Source organism: Coturnix japonica, chromosome 3 (genome assembly GCF_054131305.1).
Source record: "Coturnix japonica strain WE chromosome 3, WE-NBRP24, whole genome shotgun sequence".
Classification (NCBI taxonomy): domain Eukaryota; kingdom Metazoa; phylum Chordata; class Aves; order Galliformes; family Phasianidae; genus Coturnix; species Coturnix japonica.
In genome coordinates, this window is record NC_140665.1 from 88,650,119 (window position 1) to 88,672,955 (window position 22,837).

General features: G+C 42.7%; 2 protein-coding genes across 4 annotated transcripts in view; both read left to right on the forward strand.

The window, feature by feature from the left end:
* Positions 1-3,122: 3,122 nt before the first annotated feature.
* On the forward strand, positions 3,123-9,936 carry RPS7 (ribosomal protein S7). Its single transcript, XM_015859359.2, has 7 exons — positions 3,123-3,148; positions 3,749-3,830; positions 4,228-4,299; positions 5,834-5,977; positions 7,296-7,360; positions 9,070-9,220; positions 9,821-9,936. The coding sequence occupies exons 2-7, from the start codon at positions 3,756-3,758 to the stop codon at positions 9,896-9,898; spliced, it is 585 nt and encodes a 194-aa protein (XP_015714845.1). The 5' UTR covers positions 3,123-3,148; positions 3,749-3,755; the 3' UTR covers positions 9,899-9,936.
* Positions 9,937-17,343: 7,407 nt separating this feature from the next.
* COLEC11 (collectin subfamily member 11) overlaps positions 17,344-22,837 on the forward strand; it is a 33,999-nt gene continuing 28,505 nt past the window's right edge. Inside the window, exons 1-2 of one of the 3 annotated variants that reach the window (XM_032443521.2) lie at positions 17,344-18,019; positions 18,445-18,654. The gene's annotated coding sequence lies outside the window, so the exon portion shown is untranslated. Of the gene's footprint in view, positions 18,020-18,059; positions 18,655-22,837 lie in introns of those variants that run through there. The other 2 variants (XM_085543943.1, XM_015859357.3) reach the window with 2 other exon arrangements.

Here is a 22,837-nt window from a genome sequence, read left to right on the forward strand (position 1 = left end):
CAGCGCATGCTACGGGCAGCGATTGGGGTCAGACTTATTGGGAAGCGGGGTATAGGGTGTTGAACAGGGGGACTGCACAGTTTCGAGTAGGGAAAGCTTAGAGGGATCTCACAGTGTCTTGAGTGAGGATGCAGAGAGGACAAAGCCGGACTCGTTTCAGAGGTGCCCAGTGCCAGGACAATAGATACAGATTGGAACGCAGGAGGTCTGTGCCGTGCAGATGACAGAGCTGCCAACAGGCTGCGGGGTCTCCTCCTTGGGGATCTTCAGAAGCTGCCTGGACCCAGCACTGACCCTTGGGGAACACCACTAGTTACAGGTCTCCAACAGGACCCTGCACCACCAATGATGACCCTCTGTCCTCTGCCAGTCAGACAGTTCTCAACCCACCTCACTTCCACTCATCTATCTCACACTTCCTCAGCTTTGTTATAAGGATGTTGTGGGAATTCATGCAAGGAATAAAGACTGCAAGGAAAAATGGTAGCTGAGCAATCTGATTTTCTGAGTATTATAAGTTTAGCAAAAAGCTTACAAATAATAGAAAATATGATAGGCTGTCTTTTGCAGATGATTTGTACGATTAGAGTGGGGTGATTCTTGGCAATGTTTTGTTTACAACTGGAGCTCATCACTCCACTACCAGAATTTACTTAAGTAATAGATGTTATAGTGATAGTGAATGTGATATTACAAGTTAAAATTGTCTGTTGATAGGCTTATTTGTGGAATCTGAGCACTGAACCAATGCTCTGACCCACACTGCTCTGAGTCGCACACCTACACCAGTGTGGGACTTGCCCTTGGTAGTGAACCTGTCTAAATTCACCAACAGAGAACTGTTATGAGTGGGATCACACTTGGGGTACTCAGATCCCATAATGCAAGGTCTCAACTTCCTTTCAGGTGCACAGCCAGGCACCTTCACATGAATCAGCATGTAAGTCAAGAGCAGACTGTAGTTTGTTTGAAACAGACCTTTCTCAAGTGGATGTCGTGGGAGTGTGCTAAGAGATATCTCTGGACCAGGTATCCTGTCCTTATAGGTGACTTCAACTTGCCAGATATTAACTGGGAATACCACACAGTTCAGACAAATAGGTCCAGCAGATTCCTAAATCTTCCTGATACAGGTAAAAAGGCAGCCAACTAGGAAAGGTACACTCCTCGATTTGTTGCTTGTAAGCACACAAGGTCTTGTGGATGACTGTGGCTTTATTTCATGGCCATATTGACCATGAAGTAGTCTAGCCTAAAATCTATGGCAATGGGTGGAAAACTGTCACCACAGCAGACTTCAGGCTGCTCAGGGAACTAGTTAGCAAGGTCCCCAGGGAAACTGCTTTTGAAGGCATTGGGGTTTGGGAGTGCTGGTCTTTTTACTACCTGTTAAAAGCATGGGCACAGGCAATTTCAAAGTATCCAAACTCATTCTGGTGGGCCAAAAAGCTGGCTTGGCTGAGCAGGGATCTTGTTCTGGAGCTTAGGTGGGAAAAGAATGTGCATGACCACAGGAAACAAAGTCAGGTGACATGGGAAGACCACAGAGATGCTGTTTGCTGTTGTGGGGAGAAAAGCCAGCTGATACTGTGGGAAGGTCAAACTGGGTGTTAGGAAAAGGCTCATCACCAAAGAGGATGGTGGGCATGGAAGAGGCTTCCCAGGGCAGCGGGCACAGCCTGTTTAAGGAGCACTTGGGCACCACTTTCAGACACAGGGTTAGACTTTTTGGTGGTCCTGTGTGGAACCAGGAGGTGGATTCAGTGATGTTTGTGGGTCCTTCTGAACTCAGGGTATTCTGTGGCTCTGTTTTTAGCAACCTGAAACTGGAGGTGCTGCCTTTGTGTGAACATATGAACGGGGTTCCAGCGATGAGAGAACACAGAGCCCAGAACTCACATCCTGAGGTAGCACCTGAACGCAGCAGATAACACTCATGTTATCATCAAGGATACGAGGGCTGAACATCATTTAGGCTGTGGATGCCCTGTCCCTGGAGGTGTTGTTGGAAATATCCTCAATAATTTTTGGTCAGGACAGTATCTCTGATAAAAGCAGTTTTTATTCGCGATTGCAATGGTGGGCGCCCTGATGGCAGAAGCGCCCCTATGGACATGATGTTACAGTTTTTATACCTTTTCTCCCATATGTTTTCCCCTCCCCTCTCCCCTTTGGTTGGGTATTACAGGTTACAATTTTACCCGAGGTTTGCATTTGTTAATTACATTCTGAAATTTGTTAGTTCACTTGCTATCTTGTCAGTCGCCATCCTGCTGTTTCTGTTTCCAAGATGTCTCGGTACTCTTATCGTATTGATATGTTGATTCCCTTCAAAGCTTCTTCCATTTTGTCCCAGATGCCTTTGTTAAACAAAGATTCCAGTCCTTCCCGATATCTCTTCAGGCACATCCTTAGGTATGTCACCACTTGTATTTTTGTACAATAAAACATTAATACATACATTGTTGCTAGTTTATACAGGCATATTGTTAATTATTTTAACTTCTCCTCTTTGGATCCTTTATTACTCAGGTCTTATTTGTCCAGCACCAAAAACCAGTAGTTCTATTTCAGACAGCTGGACAGACAGGAGCTGCAGTCTTTGTACCTATGATTTCTACCTAATAACTACAAATTCCTTTACTTATATAATGAGACCTTGAAATAAAATATTCTTATCTTATTCTAAATGCAGAAACAACATTTGATTCCCACAGAAGGATCATGTAGTTCCAACCCTCCTGCCTGGCAGTGCCACCAAACATACACCTTTACTAGATCAGGTTGCCCAGGGCCCCGTCCAACCTGGCCTTGAACACCTCCAAGGACGGGGCATGCTGACTGAGCTCCCTTCCAACCATGGCCGCCCTGTGACCGAGCCCAATCCCCAGCCTCCCCACCTTCCTCGCCGTCCAGCAGCTGATGATGACCTCATCAGCAGGCGCCACGCCAGTACTTGGAGAGAGAGCCCTTTGTGGCATCACGGTGCCGGAAGCCATCCAGAATCATCAAGGAGCAGAACGATTCTCTCTGCCCTACTTCCTACTTCGGCTTCACCTCGCGGTGGGCGTTGCGAGCGCCTTCCCGGGCCGCGATCTGAGGCGCTCTCGCGAGAGCTCTCCCTCTTCCTAGGCCGGCGCTGAGCGAGGTAGGAGCTCGGGCCTCTCTGGGGCCTGGTTGCCGGTGCTTGTTTTTCCCCAGCCGCCGGGACAATACGGCTCAGGCTGCCCAGCGGCGGCTCCCTGGGCCTCGTCGGAGGGGGATGCTTCGGATTAGCGCCTGCCTGAGGCCCGATGGTCGCGGGGCTCTTGGATCTTGGGGAAGGAAACTGGCGGGGTTCTCCGCCTCCCTGCTCTGGTCGCGCCCTGGAGGAGGCCGTGACGGCGGAGCGGCGGGGCTGGAGCGGGGGGCTGGGGCTGGAGCGGGGGGCTGGGGCTGAGGTGCGGATCCTCGGTGCTGGGAAGGACGCCTTACTTGCTGGCACGTGGGCTCCGTGAGCGCTCTTGGGATCTTGCTGGAGCGTAGAGCACACGCGGGTGCCGCAGTGTGCTCTACCCGTCCCTCCTTACCCGTCAGGTTTTGGCCTTGCAGCGGTCAGCTTACCCTGCAGTGTTGTGAGGGGTTTGCACAGCCCCTGAGATTGTCCTTGATTTCGTTTTAAAGCGTGTGGTTGAAATCCAGCATGTTACTGTGCTTGTAGCGGTGGACACGTTCCCAGTGGCAACTGAGACGTTCTTTTGCATTGCAGAAAGGCCATGTTCAGCTCAAGTGCAAAGATTGTGAAGCCTAATGGTGAAAAGCCAGATGAGTTCGAGTCTGGTATATCCCAGGTATGTGTGTTTTCCTTCTGTTGTTCAGTAACCCAGTACGGGTTGTCAAATTAGTGTTTTGACAACTCTCTAAAGCTTAAACTTTAAGGCTGCTGCTTTCTAAATGCATTTCTTCTCTTACTACTCTGACTGTTAGTCTGCCTTGAGTTCTTGGAATCATGGGATGTTGTAGAATGGCTTGGGTTGAGGGGGACCTTAAAGCCCATTCTGTTCCACCCCCCTGCCAGGGGCAGGGTTGTCATCCACTAGATCATGTTTCCCACCAGTTGAGTGTTGTTGCATATGTCAGCATGGCCTGCAGGGAAAGAACATGTACGTCACTGATTGTGCTTTATTCTCAAGGGTTATTTATGAATTGAACTGAATGGATTTTTCTGCAACTTTCCTTTTTTTCTAGGCTCTTCTGGAGTTGGAGATGAACTCTGACTTAAAGGCTCAGCTGCGGGAGTTGAACATCACAGCAGCTAAGGTAGGCCAGGTGTTCTTGGCAGAGTATTGCTATGCAGCTTGCTCTCTGTTCATTTTTGCAGATGTTATCGTGCTATGGTTGTTTCACTATGTGCTGTTGTAGTATATCTTATATTTGCTATCAATGCAGAGCATTCTGTAATAACTTCTTGTTTAGGTGTCAGTTTGAAAAGTCACTAGAACTTAAAACGTCAAACTGTCATTCAAGTGAGCATGTTTATAATGAGTAACTTGTGTTTCTGCAACCTGGACTTGGGGTCTGAAAATGGCTTTTTTGTGTGGATATTTGCTTAGTAGGTATGTTTGACATATCTCGTGTTGGTCAGGGGCATAAACAGTAATAATTCTGGTAGAGTTAGCTTGTAGTAAATGCTGTTTTAGACAACAAACAATGGATCAGTGGTGGATCATTGAAGTAGACTGACTTGATGATGTGATGTGGGTTGGTTTTGTTTAAAGTTTAGTTTGTAGAGCCAACTGAATCCTTAGAATAGGAAAATAGGGCTGTAGTAGGGTAGTAGGGCTGACAATACCAGGACACGGGGAAATGGTTTTAAGTTAAAAGAGGGAAGATTTAGGTTGGATGTTAGGGGGAAGTTCTTCACTAGGAGAGTGGTTAGGTCCTGGAACAGGCTGCCCAGGGAGGTTGTGGATGCCCCGTCCTTGGAGGTGTTCAAGACCAGGTTGGACGGGGCCCTGGGCAACCTGATCTAGTAAATGTGTATGTTTGGTGGCCCTGCCAGGCAGGGGGGTTGGAACTACATGATCCTTGAGGTCCCTTCCAACCCAGGTCATTCTGTGATTCATTGAAGGGGCCCTTCAGAAGAGCTATTCTGCTGCTGAAGTACAGTGCACACTGTCTGTAGTGAGTTTTTAAACGTTTTAATTTACCAAGCCTATTGTAGTTACGTGGCGTTACTTATGTGTTACACTTTGTGGGCATTTGAATTAGCTTCTGTGGGAGCATAGCTGGTGAAACACAACTCACCTTTCTGCTCTGTTGGAGACTGAGCATCTCCAAGAACCTAAACACAGGGGTAAGTGCCTTGTAAACTTCTGCAATTTCAAAAAACAAGAAGAATAATCTGTAGGTATGATGCAAGCCTGTTTAGTGGAGGTGAAGAGGAAATGTTTTGAGTAGTGATGCAGGCCTTGGCAAATAGTGGATAGAAGGTGACTGCCATGAAGCAGTTGCTCAAAACTGAGCAGTTATTGCTGTAATCTTTGCATTAGAAACTTGGTATCAGCATGTGGGTAACGTTTCAGGTGTGATGGTAACCATTCAGTATGGTTAGGATTCTCACTCATGAGTTTCATCTTGTTTTGCTGTAATGCATATACTTACAACAAATGCTCTGACAGGTTTTTCTGTTTAATTCTTGTTCATAAATGTGTTAAAATAGGTACCTTCTGGTGCTCATTTCTTAGAAAGTTGTAAGTAAGGATGTCAAATGTCCGTATTCAGGGTATTGATGATCAAAGTGAATGTTCCTTCTCAATCCCTGGGTGATGTTTAGTTTCTACTTCTCTTTCAGGAAATTGAAGTTGGTGGTGGCAGGAAAGCCATCATTATCTTCGTACCAGTTCCTCAGCTGAAATCTTTCCAGAAGATTCAGGTGCGGCTAGTTCGAGAGCTGGAAAAGAAATTCAGCGGAAAGCATGTGGTGTTCATTGCTCAGGTAAAACACTTGGAAGTCATGGGAGTATTGATTTGAAGGGATCCCTAGAGGTGATGTAGTCCAGTCTCTTGTCCGAGGCAGGACTGTTTCCAGTGTTATGTCAGGTGAGCAGTGGTTTTGTCTAGGGGAGAATCAAATACTGAGATTCCACAGTGTCTCTGTGTAGTCTCTTGTGGTGTTCCACTACACTTCTTGTTTCCTCCATTCAAGATAACAGCAATACAGAGTGTATTTTTTGTACCAACAGTATGTAGTGTAGTCCCTCTGTGAATGTAAACTGAAATGATTACGGCTAACAGCCAAGGCTATATAAACTTTTTTTTATGTGAGATGTGAAGGTTTTTTGAGGATGGTGATACAACTTTCTTGTTCTGGCCTCTTTTACTCCTTTTGAAGTTTGAGAAGCAAAGCTTGAAAATAGGGCTAATATTAACGGTAGTCTTACTACAGTTACAAAAGCTAAGCTCTAAATGATTAATGGGAGAGAAAAATAATCTGAATCTAGTGACTTAATCTCAGTTCTGAATTTAGGGAAGAAGCTATGCCACAAAAGGTGATGGATGGATCTGTGTGGAGTGCTAGGGGGAAAACAGACTTAGAAGTCTGTCTGCAGGATGGACAGTTAATTACTTTCTAGGCTGCACCTCTTCAGCAAAAATTGTTTGTAATGTAATTTTAAGACAGTCAGATTACCTTACCCTGAATCTTTGTTTGCAAGAAGTCTTTTTCTGATGGAGTGCTTCTGGCTCACTGTCATTGTAGTAATCCATATTGTAAAAGGCAGCATGCAGTTCTGCTGAAAGTAATGTTTTTGTACGTGACACAGCAGTGTGGATTATAGTACCACCTCATGAATACAGTCATGGAGAAGCTGTAATGTGTGGTGGAAAATACTGCAGGTGGCTTCAAGTGCATCTACAATTCAGGGTTTTAATGTATTTACTCTTGAAGACAGAGAAGTAGAAAAAAACTTTTACTAACCTAAGCTCGTATAAATATCTGTAGGTGCTGCTCTTGGATCAGAATACTTTTAAATTAGGGGACTGTATATTATATCGTGGTGTAGGGAACCTGCTTTGGCAGAGGGGTTGGACTCGATGATCTCTAGAGGTCCCTTCCAACCCCTACAATTCTGTGATTCTGCGATATATACCTCATATACTAGTGCTTCTAAGATGTCATCTACCTGTATGTGGCATTTAGGTAGTGTTTAGTTTGAAGCAGGACGAGTGACATCAGCCCAAGCAAGAAAAACCAAGCATGGTGGTATAAATGCTACATACTATGAAGTTACATCCTTTTTTATTTTTTTCAACAGAGAAGGATTCTGCCCAAACCAACGAGAAAAAGCCGCACAAAAAACAAGCAAAAACGTCCCAGGAGGTAAGTAAATTAGAATAATGCAGGATGTCAGAGCTTGGTAGCTCATTCAAGTAACATCTAGTCAAATTTATTCCTTTTTTTTTTTTTTCCTTGAGAAATGACTTAAATGATTGGATGGTCTCATCCTTCCTCTTACTGCTTAATAGTGGTGAAGTAGTATTTGCCACTTCAGTGTTAAAGGGTGCAGTAAATAGACAGTCTTTGTACAGTGTATTGCATTTCTTAGGAAAAAAACCAAAAGACTCATCTATATTTCTCAATAAAGCTCTAGCCAGTTTGTAGCTAGCAGTAGTGACTTCAGTGACCTGTCCAGCTGACTGTTAGCACAGCACAGCGTGCTGACAAGAATTTGTAAGACTTTGTTTTTAATTGTATGAAGAGTTGCATTGCGTGGTAGACTGTACAAAAGGCAGGGCTGTGATGCTGAAGCAATGCAGTGAGTGGGGGAGTGACTGAAGCAGGGTATAAGTACTTCTCTCTGGATGTAAGTTCAACAGCAGTAGTGACTTGTGTTAAATGGCATCTCTGCTTGTTTGATCTCCATGAGGTATTGCTAGATAGACAGTGCTGGTGTGTCAGTGCCTTGTCTGTGCTGTTCTGTATCTTACTTTGTCAGCATGTAGCCCAGGTAGCGTGATCCTGTAACTACTTTTAGTCTTGGCGCTATGCTTGTGTTCTGCCTAAATTGTATCTTGAGGTTTTCAAGCAAGGATTTTAAAGTTGCAATTTCATATTAATTAACTTACCTGCAGTCCTGCCCTTGGAAGACTTTGCCTCTGTTACCTTGTAACTTGCGTTGCACCATGGGTAGAGAAGTTGTATCCATGTACCCAATCAGCAATACTTGTGTGCTTAGCGAGAGGGAAGGAGAGTGTGCAGGGACTGTCCTTTCATAACCTGATGCTAGGTCAGACTAATAGGGTAGTAAAACTATGACATATGTATTGCAAATTACAGAAACTTGATGGATGTACGTCTTGTCGTATCTATGCTAATTTTTGCAAGTTTGAAATGCAGTTGTAGACAGTGGTCTTTGTTATTAGCGATACTGCCTTGAAAACACAGGTAGGAAAGCTTGTAATTTTATTAGTAGCCATCTACTCATAAACAAAATGACCTGGATTCATTTTTCTAATTTTGGTTCACTTTCAGACAGTTCAAGGGCAAGAACACAAATTTAATCCATATTTTCTGAGCAAGGGCTCAACTCACCAAGTAGACTTTTCTTGCAATACACTGTAAACCACTTAGATTTAGGAACATGGAGAAAGCGGTGTTTTCCAAACTCTCTCCTATGAATGTGTTCTGTGTAGTTTATATACTTGCACGCTTAGACTCTTCTGGTGAAATTGCAGGTGGGACAACTTAGTTCTGAAGTACATCAAATAGTCCTTAAATGTGTAGAGTTAGACTGCTTCAGTGTTGTTTGGCAGAGCAGTATGTGATCTCATAGGTCAAAAACCTGTCTACATATTTTTTCCTCATGCTCTTGTCAAGGCCTACACAGCTTGCAGAAGTTAAGCTTCTATTCTTTCCTATGACCTGTGAAGAGATGGAATTGCAGTGTTTACCAAACAAATGAAGCACTTCACTCAAGTTTCAGTGGAGGCATAGTAGGGAAGGTTGAAGCCTTTTTTGACTAGAAAATTTAGCAGACAAGAAAATTTGGCCAAAGGATGTATTTTAATGATACAAATGTGGCATTTCAGCCGTACGCTTACTGCAGTGCACGATGCCATTCTTGAAGATCTGGTCTTCCCAAGTGAAATTGTGGGCAAGAGAATCCGCGTAAAACTGGATGGCAGCAGGCTCATAAAAGTCCATTTGGACAAAGCACAACAGAATAATGTTGAACACAAGGTAAACAAATTTACGTTACTATTCAAGATGGGTTGGCGTTCTGATTTGGCTAACTTTATTAAGTAATGCAGCAAAAGACTGCTTTAGGGCTAGTGGCAATGGAGATGTTCTTCTTAGTGGTATTGGAATAAGGTGCTAAAGATTGGCAAGGCAGTTTTCAACTGAAGGTCTAGCTCAGCTTGCCAGAACCTGATTTCAAAGTAGCTATATTGGCTTCATCACGGGGGGTTTGGATTTAGAGTGGAGAGTCCAGTTTTGATCTTTAACTGATTTGTTTTGTATGACCTGAAGCTCCCAATCACTTTGTATTTTTGTTTTGTTTTTTGTTTTTTGAGGGAATGCATTTAGGGTAGCTTAACTTATGGATCTCCATTGCTTCCAAATCAGGGAGACTAAATATTTTCAGAGAATGTTTGTGTTCTATGTAAATGCTCAGTAATCTTAATCTGAAGATAGAAATAGAGAAAGAAATTAGTCAGCCTGTGAATTCAGTTAATAGCAATGGTACAGTGGGCAAAAAAGATGTAGTATCTGAACTATGTTAACATTGATTTTATCTTTCTATACACTGTATATAAACATGATTGTCTGTCTTCACAGGTGGAAACATTTTCTGGTGTCTACAAGAAGCTCACAGGCAAAGATGTGGTGTTTGAGTTTCCAGAATTCCAGCTGTAAAGTATAAAAGATGGCTGAATAAACAACTGTTCATATAACGGAGTAATCTCATTTAAAGTTTCAGTTCCATGAACCTAGGTGGGAATTAACTGGTTCATGGGACTTCTCTACTTTCAGAATGAGTGGCATTTGTGTACCAAAATACTAAGTACTATGTACTTAGGTGCCAGTGCTTCCCAAGGCCTTCTTAGGTTATTTGTGACACTGTCAAAGCACTGCTATGGGGGAAAGAGTGTAGTCTGCACAGAGAATCAGTTTAGAAAAGCATCAAGAAAAATGTTGATATTTGCTTTTCTGGAGAGAATGTGAAGGCTTACCTTAGAGTAGTTGTACTCCTGAGTTTTGCATGTAAGACTGTCAGTTGGAGATTCATGTGTTCCTGATGTTAGTAGTGTTCTACAAAGCAGATGTTGACCTTTAAACATAGAGCAATGACATACCTGAAAAAGGAGCTGGTATTTTGCAAAATGTTTGGGAAGACAGAGGCTGAATTTGAGGTAACTTCCATGCTTTTATGAAGTGGCAGGACTGTGTTACTGGCTCTTAGCTAAAAGCAATTACCGAGGCTTCCTGTTCCCGGAAGAATAAAATGGGAAGCCATTTTCATATCTGAGGGATCGACCATCTTGCTGGCTGCAAATTACGGTTATATAGTAGTTGATCTTGCTTTCAGAAGTCATGGATTTTTGTTTCCATGTATTAGCAAGTATGTATATTAGTATTGGAGTAACTTAGGTAGGCATGCCATCTCTAATAACTTAAGGCAGGGATAGACAGGCTATGGTGAAGAAGTGCCTTTTGGAATGGTATCTCTGTATGGTGTTCTACCATAATTCCATATATACTTGGCCATATGGGGAGAGGTGGGGAAGGACTAGCTGTATGATAGCAGCTGTGACAGTGCTCCAAAAGCTGTGCATAGTTGGCATCTGTAGCTATGACTGGAATCGCCTGCAGTACCATTATTTCCAGCTCATGGCAGAGTGACTCTCTGGACTTGTGTGTAAATGTTCTGAGCAATTTATATTAATTTAGTACTTAGCGCTGCTGAACTGACTATTCTGCTTATGACGAAGTGGATAATACAATAAAAGCCACCCCTTTAGAGAGAGAGCCTAATGGAGAGATAAATAAGTAACAGGCCATATACCAGGAGTTCCTAATAGCTTGCATTTTTCCCCTAGAGGGAAGGCAAGTGTCACTTACTGTGAGTCTTTGTACCTTTACTTTCTTATTTACTGTGGTTCTGTTGGCTTCCTATTTTATAGCTCTCTTTAGGAGTGAAGCTATTTGAGTTGTGTTGTAGTTTCTGTTGAAAGTACAGCGCAGGTAGTAGTAGGTGGCTGTTTTTGATGTAGTCAATACAAAGAGAATAAAGAAAATACATATGCCCTGTTGTAATTAGTAGCTAGTTTAGAGCTACTTACTGAGAAGGCTCGATTATGTACAAAACAGGCTGTAATTTGAAATTTTCTCATTTTAAGGCCCTTTTCTCTCTCCTGTCTCTGGAGTATACTCTTGAATTCTGTCTGTTTGGGTGGAGTAATAGAATTCAGATTTTCATCAGTAAAATGGGCATTTGTCAGGTTGATGACAAGGGGTTTGGGAAGGAAATCTGCTCTCAAGTCAGATGTTACTGAACTTTCTTTGCAACAGTCAGAGATGATATCCTTTGCAAATAGTTACATGCTAGCGTGGGTTGGAAGGAGCAGTTAGGGGACTGTATGGAGACTTAGCAGATGTTATCTACATTTAGGTAGAAGTTGGTGAGCCTACTGGGGCTGTGTAACATCTGCATGTAGAGGTGATGTTCAGACAGCAATCTTCAATAGGCAGTATTTCTTTTTCCATGGTGAAACAGGCTTGCTCTCTTAGTAATAAAAATGTCAGTAGCAGTTCGAGTTTTGAAGCTCTGGGGGGCTTGGGGTGGAAATCAAGTATACTGAACACGAAGATTGCTAATGTTTGCGGGCATTGCCAGCTGGCTGTAGAATTTATTTCTTGGCTGTCATTATGAGCCCTTTGAACTACATGAAATGCAGAGGCCCATGCTGGTCCTATAAGCAAATTCTTTGAAATGATAACACACAAAACAATTTTTTTTTTTACATAAACTAAGCTACAAGTAAAGGTGAATTTTTGTAGCATAAAAATACCAGGCTGCATGCTCAGCAAAAGACTTTTGTCCTAGTTTACCTACATTCATGGACTCCCTGGTGTCTTAGTGTCAGTGATACACTCAGACAATTCCCTTTCTCCCTTGACAAGCGCATCAAATGAATGCCTGCAATCTGGAAAGTCAGTTGATGCCATCTGGTCAAGTGCTAATGAGGCTGATGGAATACTAATGTCAAATGTTACTTTAACCTAAAGGAGCCTCCAAATGAGATGATGCTAGACTTTCCCTGTACCTTTCATGTGCTGTCACATTTGAACTCTGAAAGCATGGTTTCTCAGGAGTTTATTATTGGTCTTTGTGAAAAAGTGATGAGGCATTCTATATGAAGGCCTGTGCAGCAACTGTGTGTGGACAATGTCAATGTAGAGAGACAGATTGCATTCTAATAAGTATAGAAAAACTGATGCTTGCCTAAAGTAGCCCAATCAAGCAAAATGAAAAACAAAGACATTAGGTGCTCTTAAGACTTGAACCTTGTAGGAAGACTCTGCATATGAATTTTGCAGGTGTCTTCAGATATTTCTGTCTGTGAGGAAAGTTGCTTCTGGTTGATGTCCATTGGAATAGGTGTATAGATGTGTTGCTGGTCTACTTTGAGAGACTACATTTGGAGTGCTTGACTTGTCTTTTATTGCTGTGTTACTTTGATTCATGATAGCATGTCTCATAAGCTCTTGAATTTAAGTAGGAGTATCTGGCAAGTTTTAATACTGCCGTTATTGCAGAATCATTGAAATGTTTGAGCCGAAAGGGACCCTTAAAAGTTATCTAGTCCAATGCCCCTGCAATGGACAGGGACACCTACAGCTCAGTCAGGTGCTCAGATCCCCATCCAGCCTGACCTTAGGTGTCTTCAGGTATGGAGCATCCACTATTGTCCTGGACAACCTGTTCCAGTGCCTTGCCGCCCTTGTCGAAACACAAACAAAAACAAAAAAAAAGCCTTTCTACCTTGTATCCAATCTAAATCTCAGCTTGAAACCATTTCCCCTTGTCCTGCCTCAGCAGACCCTGATAAAGAGTCACGGAATCACAGAATCACAGTCCATCCCCTTCTTTCTCTACAGTCCCCCTTTAGATACTGAAAAGCCACTCTGAGGTCACCGCAAAGCCTTCTCTAATCTGAAAACAACCCAAGCTCTCTCAGCCTTCAAACAGCGTTAAAAGAAATACTGTTGCACTTGCATTATGAGCTTCAAGAATCTTTTTCTTGTGCTTTCACATTTCCTAAAACTTCTAAGCAGGAAGCTTTAGTCCAATTTTGAGTTACATCTAAAAGCCAGAGCAATACCAATAAAAACACCCCCAAGCCCCCAGACTGTATTTGATCTTCTGTGGTATGGGCTTTCTAGGTTTCTATAGCTGTATCAGAATGATAGGAAAAAAAACCTTTAGATTATGGAAAGCCATACAGTCACAGAAAAGGAAGTATTATGGCTAGACTAGGGGAATGAGTCTCTTTCCACTATACAAGCTTGACTGCAGCATCGATCAGTGCAAATTGTTGATCCCTCTGTAAGTGGTTTTGCTGTGATACTTATTGCTGGCCTTGTGTGTGTGTGTGTTAAAAACTTAAATTCACTATGAGTCAATGTTCCCTACAGAAAATTGCACGTACTTGATCTTATTTCTAGTGATCAAGAGGAGAAAGTCTTTGGCTTTGTTACAGGTTGCAAGTACAGATGTTGCATCCTCTACCCATCAATTACTGCTATTCTTTCTGTTTTCCAGGAAAATCATTCTTAAGCTTACCGCAGTGTTGTTAAATAGTTAACAGCTAGGTGTTGTTAAATAGTTAACAGCTAATGGGCCACATAATATTAACAGCTTGAATTTTTGTGCTGACGTAGAATTGTTTGAGGTGAAAGTGACCTTTAAAGGCCATCTAGTCTAACCCCCCTGTAATAAACAGGGGTGCTACCTCTAGATCCAGTTGCTCAGAGCCCTGTCCAGCTTGACTCTGTTTCTGGGGATGTAGCATCTACCACCTCTGAGGGATCCTGTTCCAATGCTTCACTGTGCTTACTGTAAAAAAAAAACAGCCTGTGAGGCATTCCATATGTTTGATTGTTTTTGTGCCCCTCCTCTGGATGCTGTCCAACAGATCCATATTTCTACTGTACTAATGATTCCCCGTCTGGACATAGGTGAGGTCTAACCAGCACAGAGAGGCGGGATCACATCCCTCAACCTGCTGATAACACTTCTTTTGATGCAGCCCAGGATGAGGTTGGCTTTCTGGTCTGGTCTTTCTCATGTCCAGCTTCCCATCCACTGGTACCCCCAGGTCATTTTAAGGTGTGCTCAATCCTTTTGTCCTCACCTTGTACTGATGGAAGAGTTGCCATGACCCAGGTGCAAGACCTTTTCACGTGGATTTCCTGAACCTCATGAACTTCTCCTGGGCCCACTACTTGAGATGATCTCTGGATGGCATCCTGTCCCTCGGGCATGTTGACCACACCATATAGCTTGATATCTTGGGGAGAGTGTGCTTGATACCACCGTTGATGTAATTGATGAAGATATTAAAGAGCTTCAGTCTCCAAGTAGTGATCCCTGATGGACATCACCTGTCCCTTCCCTCCATCTGGACATTGAGTTCTTGACCACCACACTCTTAGCACAGTGTTGCAGTCAGTTCCTTGTCCATCACAGTCCACTCATCAAATCCATGTATTTCCAATTTGGGACAAAGATGCTGTGGGGGACCATGTTAAAGGCCTTACTGAAGTTTGGATAGGTGGCAGTGGTTCTTGTCCACTGATGCTGTTATGCCACTGTGGAAAGCCACTAGCTTGGTCAGGGAGAACTTGCCCTTAGTGGAGCCATGCTTGTTGTCTTTGATCACCTTCAATGTGTCTAAGTGTAACTAAGATCAGTTATCTTCCCAGACACCAGGCTGAGGCTGACAGGTAGTTCCCTGGGTCATCCTTTCTACCATTCTTAAAACTGGGTACAATATTGCTTATTTTCTTGTCACCAGGGACCTTACCTGACTGCCATAACCTTTCAGATATCAAGAGTGGCTTGGCAACTGCATCAGCCTGTTCCCTCCAGGCTCTCAGGTGCATCTCACTGGGACCAGTAGACTTACGGATGTTCAGATTCCTCTGGTGATCACAAACTTGGTCTTTGTTTACATTTCTGGTTCAGATGAGATCTTTCCTTTGGACAGACAAGGAGCAAAGTAGAGCCAGGCATTGGAGAGATGGTTTCAAATTAAGAGATGGGAAACAACAGAATGCAGTCTTGCAACTTCTACAGTGAATGCTGCTTAGAAAGCTAGATTTTACACTGCTGTATAAAAAAAACCCAAACAACCCAGTGTTGCTGCTTTTGTGCTAAACTTTCCCACCCATATCTGATGTGCTGTACAGAGAAGACATTAAGGATGATGGTTTCTCTTCTTCCCTGTTCATCAGACTATAGTGGTGGTGTCTGCCCTTCCTGGCTCCATTAATGGAATGAGGTATGTATGGATATCTTCACAGGGGCAGCACTGCAGACTTTTTTTATTCCCATTTTTTTTTTTTACATGTAATAAAATTGTTTTCTATTTTCTTAGTTAAATGGTTGTTGGGTGAAGCCAAGGGAAAAGGGAAACTTCACTTGGTTGTAAGGAGTAAAGAAGGGAGTCCATACAGCACTCTGATGTGCACATCTGTACCGTGGGAGGTGGATCTGCTGCATTTTCTTGCCTCTCTTTGGAGTCTGCCCTGTGAGTCTTAGCAAAGGCTGGTTAGCGAGGCTGCTCTTGTTTTCAAGGAGTGGAACAGCATTTGTGACGCAACTTGTGATGTGCTTAAATCCAGCAATTGGATTTGAATTTTTGACTTATTAAAGACTTTGGATATGGGCTATTTCCATCCCTAAAATTCTGAACTAGAATGTCCCTTGTCTTGTTTGAGCAGGGGTTGAACAAGAACGCCTCCAGAGATCTGCTCCATTCTCAGCTGTTCTGTGACTCTTTGATGCTATTGGATGTTTTTCCAAACTGAGGAGAGAATTCTAGGCCTTTGTCTTTCCAAAACAATATTTTTAAATGGATATCGTGTTTTTCAATGAATATTCTATTTAATCCTCTTACAGACAGGGATAATGCAAATTTGCTGTGGAGGGAGCAGAAGAATCTGCCTGAAGGCTCAGAGAATGTACAAATGCATTTTTCCCTGTTGTTTCAAGGAAAAAAAAAAAAAACAAAACCCCTTTTTTTTTTGGAGGGGGGGAACTGTTTGAATCCAGATATTCTCATTACTGTGTCAACATGGCTGAATGAATGTCTAGTTGTGGACTGAGCTGAGATAGCTGATCTATGTTTCATGCAAGCCCGAGGGTTGTCCCTTTACCAGCAAGGGTGGCTAAAAAACTTGTGAACCAGCTCTTGAACTGCCACAGTGTGCAGGCTGGGCTGTTAATGTTTGGTCAGCTGCCAACAACTACTGAGACCTCCTGAGGCTGAATAGCTGTTGCTGGGTTGGCTAAGCTATGGAAAGGGACAGAGCTAGATGCAGAAGATGGAAGGTAAATGCTTAAGCTGCTCTGGCATAGCCTGAGCAGCAGCACCCTAAACTGCCCATAGCAGTCATAGTTCAGGTGAGGTCTTATCATGGCTGTGCAGCCTCTGGTCGGCTTTCTGTGGCTGAGGGATGCCATTATCCAGTAGTAAGAGGACCGCACCTCTCTTATTCTCCTAGTTGAGACAGCACATTTATTTTCTGTTTTTTTAAAAATTTTATTTTATTTTTTATTTTTTTTGACAAATACACTTCATTACATCTATAGTGTTTGGCCTTCACTTTTGAACTCTGAGCATTTATGTTTATTCTTCACTTCTGTTCACATGGTGCTTAATTCTACATTTTCTAACTTTCCCTGAAATGGCTCTTTCTCCCTTGAATTCTGTTTCTGGCCTCAGTTATTTGCCTGTTTATATAGGGAGGGTAGATATGTATGTAAATGGCTGTTGCCTTTGCCATCGTAATATGATCTTCAAAGGCTTGGACTGCAGTCACTTGGCTGCATTCTTTACATCAAACATTTCTCTCAGCAAGCTGCTGCCAACAGAGTACTGCAAGGGCCCAGTCCTGGTGATTGCCTTCTGATCCTACTCGACTAACAGTGCTTGTACACGAAACAGCTTTCAAGTTTGAGTTGTGCAGTGCTTACATAGTTACGTACTACGATTTTCTCATTTTTATTGATGTCATCTGGAAGTGAGCATCAGCTCTTAACATCTTGTGACTGGTGTTCTTAAAATGCAGAAGCTCATAGTGATGGAGGAAAGTTAGCCAGGTTCCAGCCCAAACTGACAACAGGGTGGTGTAGGAGAGGCTCTGCCCTTACTAAGGCAATTCCTGAATGTGAGGTACTGCTACCTCTGCGCTGCTGTAACACTACTGCCATCTTGTTTGTGCCCTTGCTGCCTGTTGAGCTACAGCCTCCGTGGAGGTGGGGATGTGCTGGTTGAACAAATTTTCTCCTCCAGAAGAGCAAAGGATTGCTCTGTTAATAGCACTCTTCCCTCATCAACAAAGTTGCTGCTGAAGTGGTGGAGCTTGAAATGGGAGCCCTGGTGGGAAGGAAGCTGCATACCCCAGGGCTAGGAGAGGAGTGCTGGGAGGGATCTTCCATGAGAGGGAGAGGGCGTATCAACTGGGGTTGCAACCTGCACCACATCATGAAATCCTCAATGGAGAGGGCCTGTACCTCTCTGAGAGCAAATAAGAAAGCCAACAAACACACACATAATGCTATCAGAGCTTTCTCTAGTTCCACAGTTGAAAATCTTTCTGATGTTCTGATTTCTATTTTGGGGAATGTATGAGGTAGTTCAGCTGATTAAGAGGAAAAATAGTTGTACAAGTGTTTAGAAGCTTTAATGAAGGATTTCTGATCATTTTTTTTCTTCTTTTCACGCTGACACCAAGTGATATCAAAAGGTATTTGTAGAAAAAACATGGGTAGAAATGTTAATGTTGTGGAGTGTTGAGTGGGCTCTGAAAGTTGCATGTTTTTTACTCAACAAGTCGAGAATGCTGCAGCCAACTGCAAAATTAGGTACAGTTTCACTAAGGAAAATATGTCAATTATCCACATAATGCGATCATATTCAGTGCTGCACGTTGTGTGTTTTTACTATCAGTTATTAGGAATTAAGCCAAGGAGGGAAAGTACTGTAAAAGCGCAGTGTGCGTGCATAGCTTAGAGCTGCATAGATCTAAATGGTTAAAAAGGGGTTCTCTGCTAGAGAGGAGGAGGGGAGAGTAAGAGTGCATTCCCAAAAAAGTACATTCCCAAAATAAAAAGCTTACATCATGGACCTCTTCAGCTTTCCCACACTTCTTTCCTAATTATTGTCCTGCAGGACAGCTGATCTATTTCAAACAGGAAGCTGTTTACAGATAACACTTGCGACTGTGTTGTCTGATTTGTTGAACTGTCGAAAAGCAAACGGCAACCTCTTTCAAATTAAAAACTGTCAGACTTCTGTAAACAGCAGCAATGAGGTTCATCTGTGCAGTGTCCCTGCAGGCACAGAGTGTTCTGCAGTTCCCATCTTCTCAGCAACCGTAAGGTAAGTGGCTTTTATACTTTCATTCTTTAGAAAAAACGTGAAGGAAAAAAGTTTGGGTGCTTGTTAGCTGGCTGTCTTGTAAGCAGCAAAACATGACTGGCAATGGCCACGCAGCAGGGGAAGGTAAGGGAAATATCTGCTAGAACACAGCAGGCTTTTAATGTTGGACCTTTCTGTTCAGAAGCACCCATGTGGGTTAGAGCACGGAATTCCTGATCAGTGTTTCTATTGAAAATACAAAAATGCCACTGCAAGAGTTAATTCCTTTCTTTAAGCAACAAAGGATGAAGCAGTGTGTTTCAGTTTTTCATCTAACTAAAACTTATTGCAGTTTATTAAGGGGTTGTTAACGTTTCTGATAACAGATAACTGCTATCTCAGTTTAACTTTTGGAAATACTCAGTACTTTTCTTCATCCTTGGAGTTTTACTTCCCAGCAGCTGGTTATTTTCCACTTTAAAAAGTGAATTTTTAATACATCTGCAAGGCAGGGAATAAAGACCGACATTGCTGAAATGAAGCAGATGACAGTGGATTCAGTAAGTACTACATCACTGTAATTAAGAGTTAATACAGTTAAAACCAGATCAGGTTGGTGGCAGTAGTGTAAAAGAATCCTAAATGAAGATTAAGAATGTGAAAAGATATAAAATGTTGGTCTAAACGAGCTCGAGTGTGATAATAAGCAATAGTTTAGTAACCAGAGGGCCACATACTTGCTTTTCAGTCTTGTGCAAACTGGGATAAGGAGACAGAATATGTAACTTAAAGTCATAGTTAAAATGGCATTTTAAATATGGCGTAGTCCTGCAGCTGGCAGGGAATTGCGCAGTGTAGTTTACAGATTGTACATCAAGTTGAGGGCTATTTTTCTGATTACTTTTGAGAGATTTTACACCGTTTCAAGAGCTCCATTTAGTCAGCTTAAGGGCTGCCCAAAACTTGAGCTAGATTCATTTTGAAGTGGGAAGGCTTTTGACAAAGCAGCTTTTTGAAGAGGAGTGTCAATTTTTCAGAGTGGTTTAGTTCTTTTTTTCAAAGTATTTTGGCTGAAAACCAGAAGAGTTTAGCCAAAAATATACTCACAGAGTCTCCAGGGAGCTGTAGTGCTTTGCATTGCTTTTCACTACTGGCTGGGCTTTATGGTTGAACCACGCTTCCCATAGGCCCTGTGCACAGGGACTAGCTGTTGTGATGCCCCTTGATGCAAGGAGCAATGTGCTGTGTTTTGTCAGATGCAGTGCAGTGGAAGGGACACAGGCTGGGCTCATAGGGAATTAAGCACAGGAAAAGCTCCCCCAGTTACTAGTAGGCAACGGCAAGTTTAAAATTTGAATGCTTTCTTCTAGTTGTGTATGAGCTTCATAGCACCCTATTTGCTGTGGATTAGAGGATCTGCCTCATTAGTAGCATTGCCAGTGTTGAATTGATCAGATCTCATCTGGGTCTTCTGAGATGAAGAAGAAGAATAGATAAAGAGTAGAAAGAACATCTGCTTCAGCTCTTCCTGTATTTGGGTGGGGACCATTAGGAATGAAGCTGTGTCCATAGTTCTGCATAGGTTCCAGGTGCCCATCTTTCTTTGCCTGGTTTTAAGCATGGATGTGAGGAAAGATACAAGATATGATTTGGTGGCTTGTGGTAGCAATGATAATGGGAGGACTGTTGGACTAGATGATCTTGTAGGTCCTTTCCAACCTTGTGATTCTATGATTCTATGAAACAGTGTCAGGTTGCTTCAGGAGAGGTTTAGATTGGACCTTAAGAAGAATTTCTTCATTAAAAGTGTGATCAAACAGCAGAAGGGGCTATCCAGGGCTGTGGTGGAGTCCCCATCCTTGGAGACATTTGAGATGTGTGGATGTGGCACTAAGGGATGTAGCTGAGTGACTCAGTAGGTTAGACTGATAGTTGAACTTGTTGATTTTTGAAGGCCTTTTCCAACCAAGATGATTGTTTGATTCTGTGACTCGATGCTGTTATTATGGAATGAGCACTAATAATAAGAAATCATCCAGATAGCTCTCTCAGATTTTTGGGTTGATTTTCAAGCTTAATTGTGTATTCCTTCAAATTCTCCACTGATGGGAGTGGGGAATTTAGCAGATGTTGAAACTTGCTCATAAAAGTTGTGCATATAAGTGTCCTTAGAGGACTCCTTCGAGGTCTAAAAGACCTCAAATCACAAGTTGATTTCATCTCCATCTGATCTGAATGCTGGGCACATTTTGGTAGTGTCCAAATGGCAAAGGCTGAACAACAAAGCATATCTGAAGTAGTACTTGTCTCTGTATGTGATGCTTTCTTTTACAAGACAAGGGTTCATAAACCATTCATTTCTAAAGATATTTTAATGTAGGTGAAACTTTGTCATCAGAGAAGGGTTTATATGATATCACCTCTTGCTTGGGATTCAAAACAAAGGTCTTCGCTATATATACCTAAAATAAATACGTTAAATAATGTGTGTATGAAGTAACTGGCACTATTGGATGGCATAGTAGTTAGGACTAGTCAAAATAAATCATGGGACAAGAATGTAAAACGAAAGGGCTTAGCATAGGAAGCAAAAAAAAAAGTCTGCATAGAAGAATGTCTCTCACTGAGGTCTCTCATCAGAATGGTATTAAGAAGAAAGGATACCAGCAGGTTGAGGGAGGTGATCCTCCCCCTCTACTCTGCCCTGGTGAGGCCTCATCTGGAATATTGTGTCCAGTTCTGGGCTCCCCAGTACAAAAAAGACAGGGATCTCTTGGAAAGAGTCCAGCGGAGGGCCACTAAGATGGTGAAGGGCCTGGAGCATCTCCCCTATGAGGAGAGACTTAGGGAACTGGGTCTGTTTAGCCTTGAAAAAAGAAGGCTGAGAGGGGACTTGATCCAGGTTTATAAATACCTGAGGTGTGGGAGCCATAGTGGTGAGTCTGGTCTCTTTTCAGTAGTGCGTGGGGACAGGACTAGGGGTAATGGGATGAAAGTACAGCATAGGAAGTTCCACACGAATGTGCGGAAGAACTTATTACAGTGAAGGTAACAGAGCACTGGAACAGGCAGCCCAGGGGGGTGGTGGAGTCTCCTTCTCTGGAGATATTCAAGACCCACCTGGACGCCTTCCTGTGTGACGTGGTGTAGGGAGCCTGCTTTGGCAGGGAGTTTGGACTCGATGATTTCTAGAGGTCCCTTCCAACCCCTACAATTCTGTGATTCTGTGATTCTGAAGTGAGTATGAACATTACTGTCTCAGCTCCAACAACACGTGTCCATGCTGGCCTGTCGAGTCTGGTAATAATCTTTACTCTGTCTTCTAAGCAACCCTCTTTAAACATGTTTGTCCATCTAGACTGAGTTTACGTGTGATTACATCACATTGTTCCTTGATTTTAGGAATGATGATGCTAACTGTCACCATTGCAGCACTGGATACATGGATATGATATGTTCAGAGTTGATCCTTCAACCCCTTTGGCAGCACTGATTAATTTTGTGGCAAGTCTTTGGGATTTCAGCCAGGACAAGGTTCATGCTGCCTTTAACACCTCCTCTGAAGCCTTTTCTTTTGCTGGTTGCTGCATAATCAGAGCTCTGGCATTAGTTTCTGCTGTTATAAATGCCCCATAGATGCTGAACACATACACAAAGGAGGTATCTGCAGGTCCAAGTGATAATAGCCAACATGCACTTTTGTAATGTGCACACGAATGGCCTCTGGTCATGTTCTGACTGTGTGAAGATGCATCTATGGCTATTGTTAGAGAATGTGCTGAGCTCAAAAGCAGGTAGAAATGCCAGTAGTTATCACTTACTTAGCATGAGTTGTTATATTCCTCCCTAGAAACATACTTATTAATAGAGAGGAATCTCTCAGGGCGGTTGGTTAGATGAAAGGAATTTAATAAGAAATTCCCAAAGGGAGTTGTCATATTCAGGAATCTCTTGGCAGAAGAAGCATCCTGGCATATGGGTAAGGGAAGTAACACCTTCAGTTTAAATGGCCTTATTTGCAATATTTTTTTACACGTTCTATCTATATCTTTCTGAATTCACATTTCTTTTACAAAATGAGACCAGATAATCAAAAAACACCCCTAGCCTGAATGCAATCTATTTGGATTCTAATTCTTTAAATCTTTTTGTGTGGCAGAGGGCTTTAAGTGCAATTGCTGTCGTGTAAGAGCTGCACTGCAAA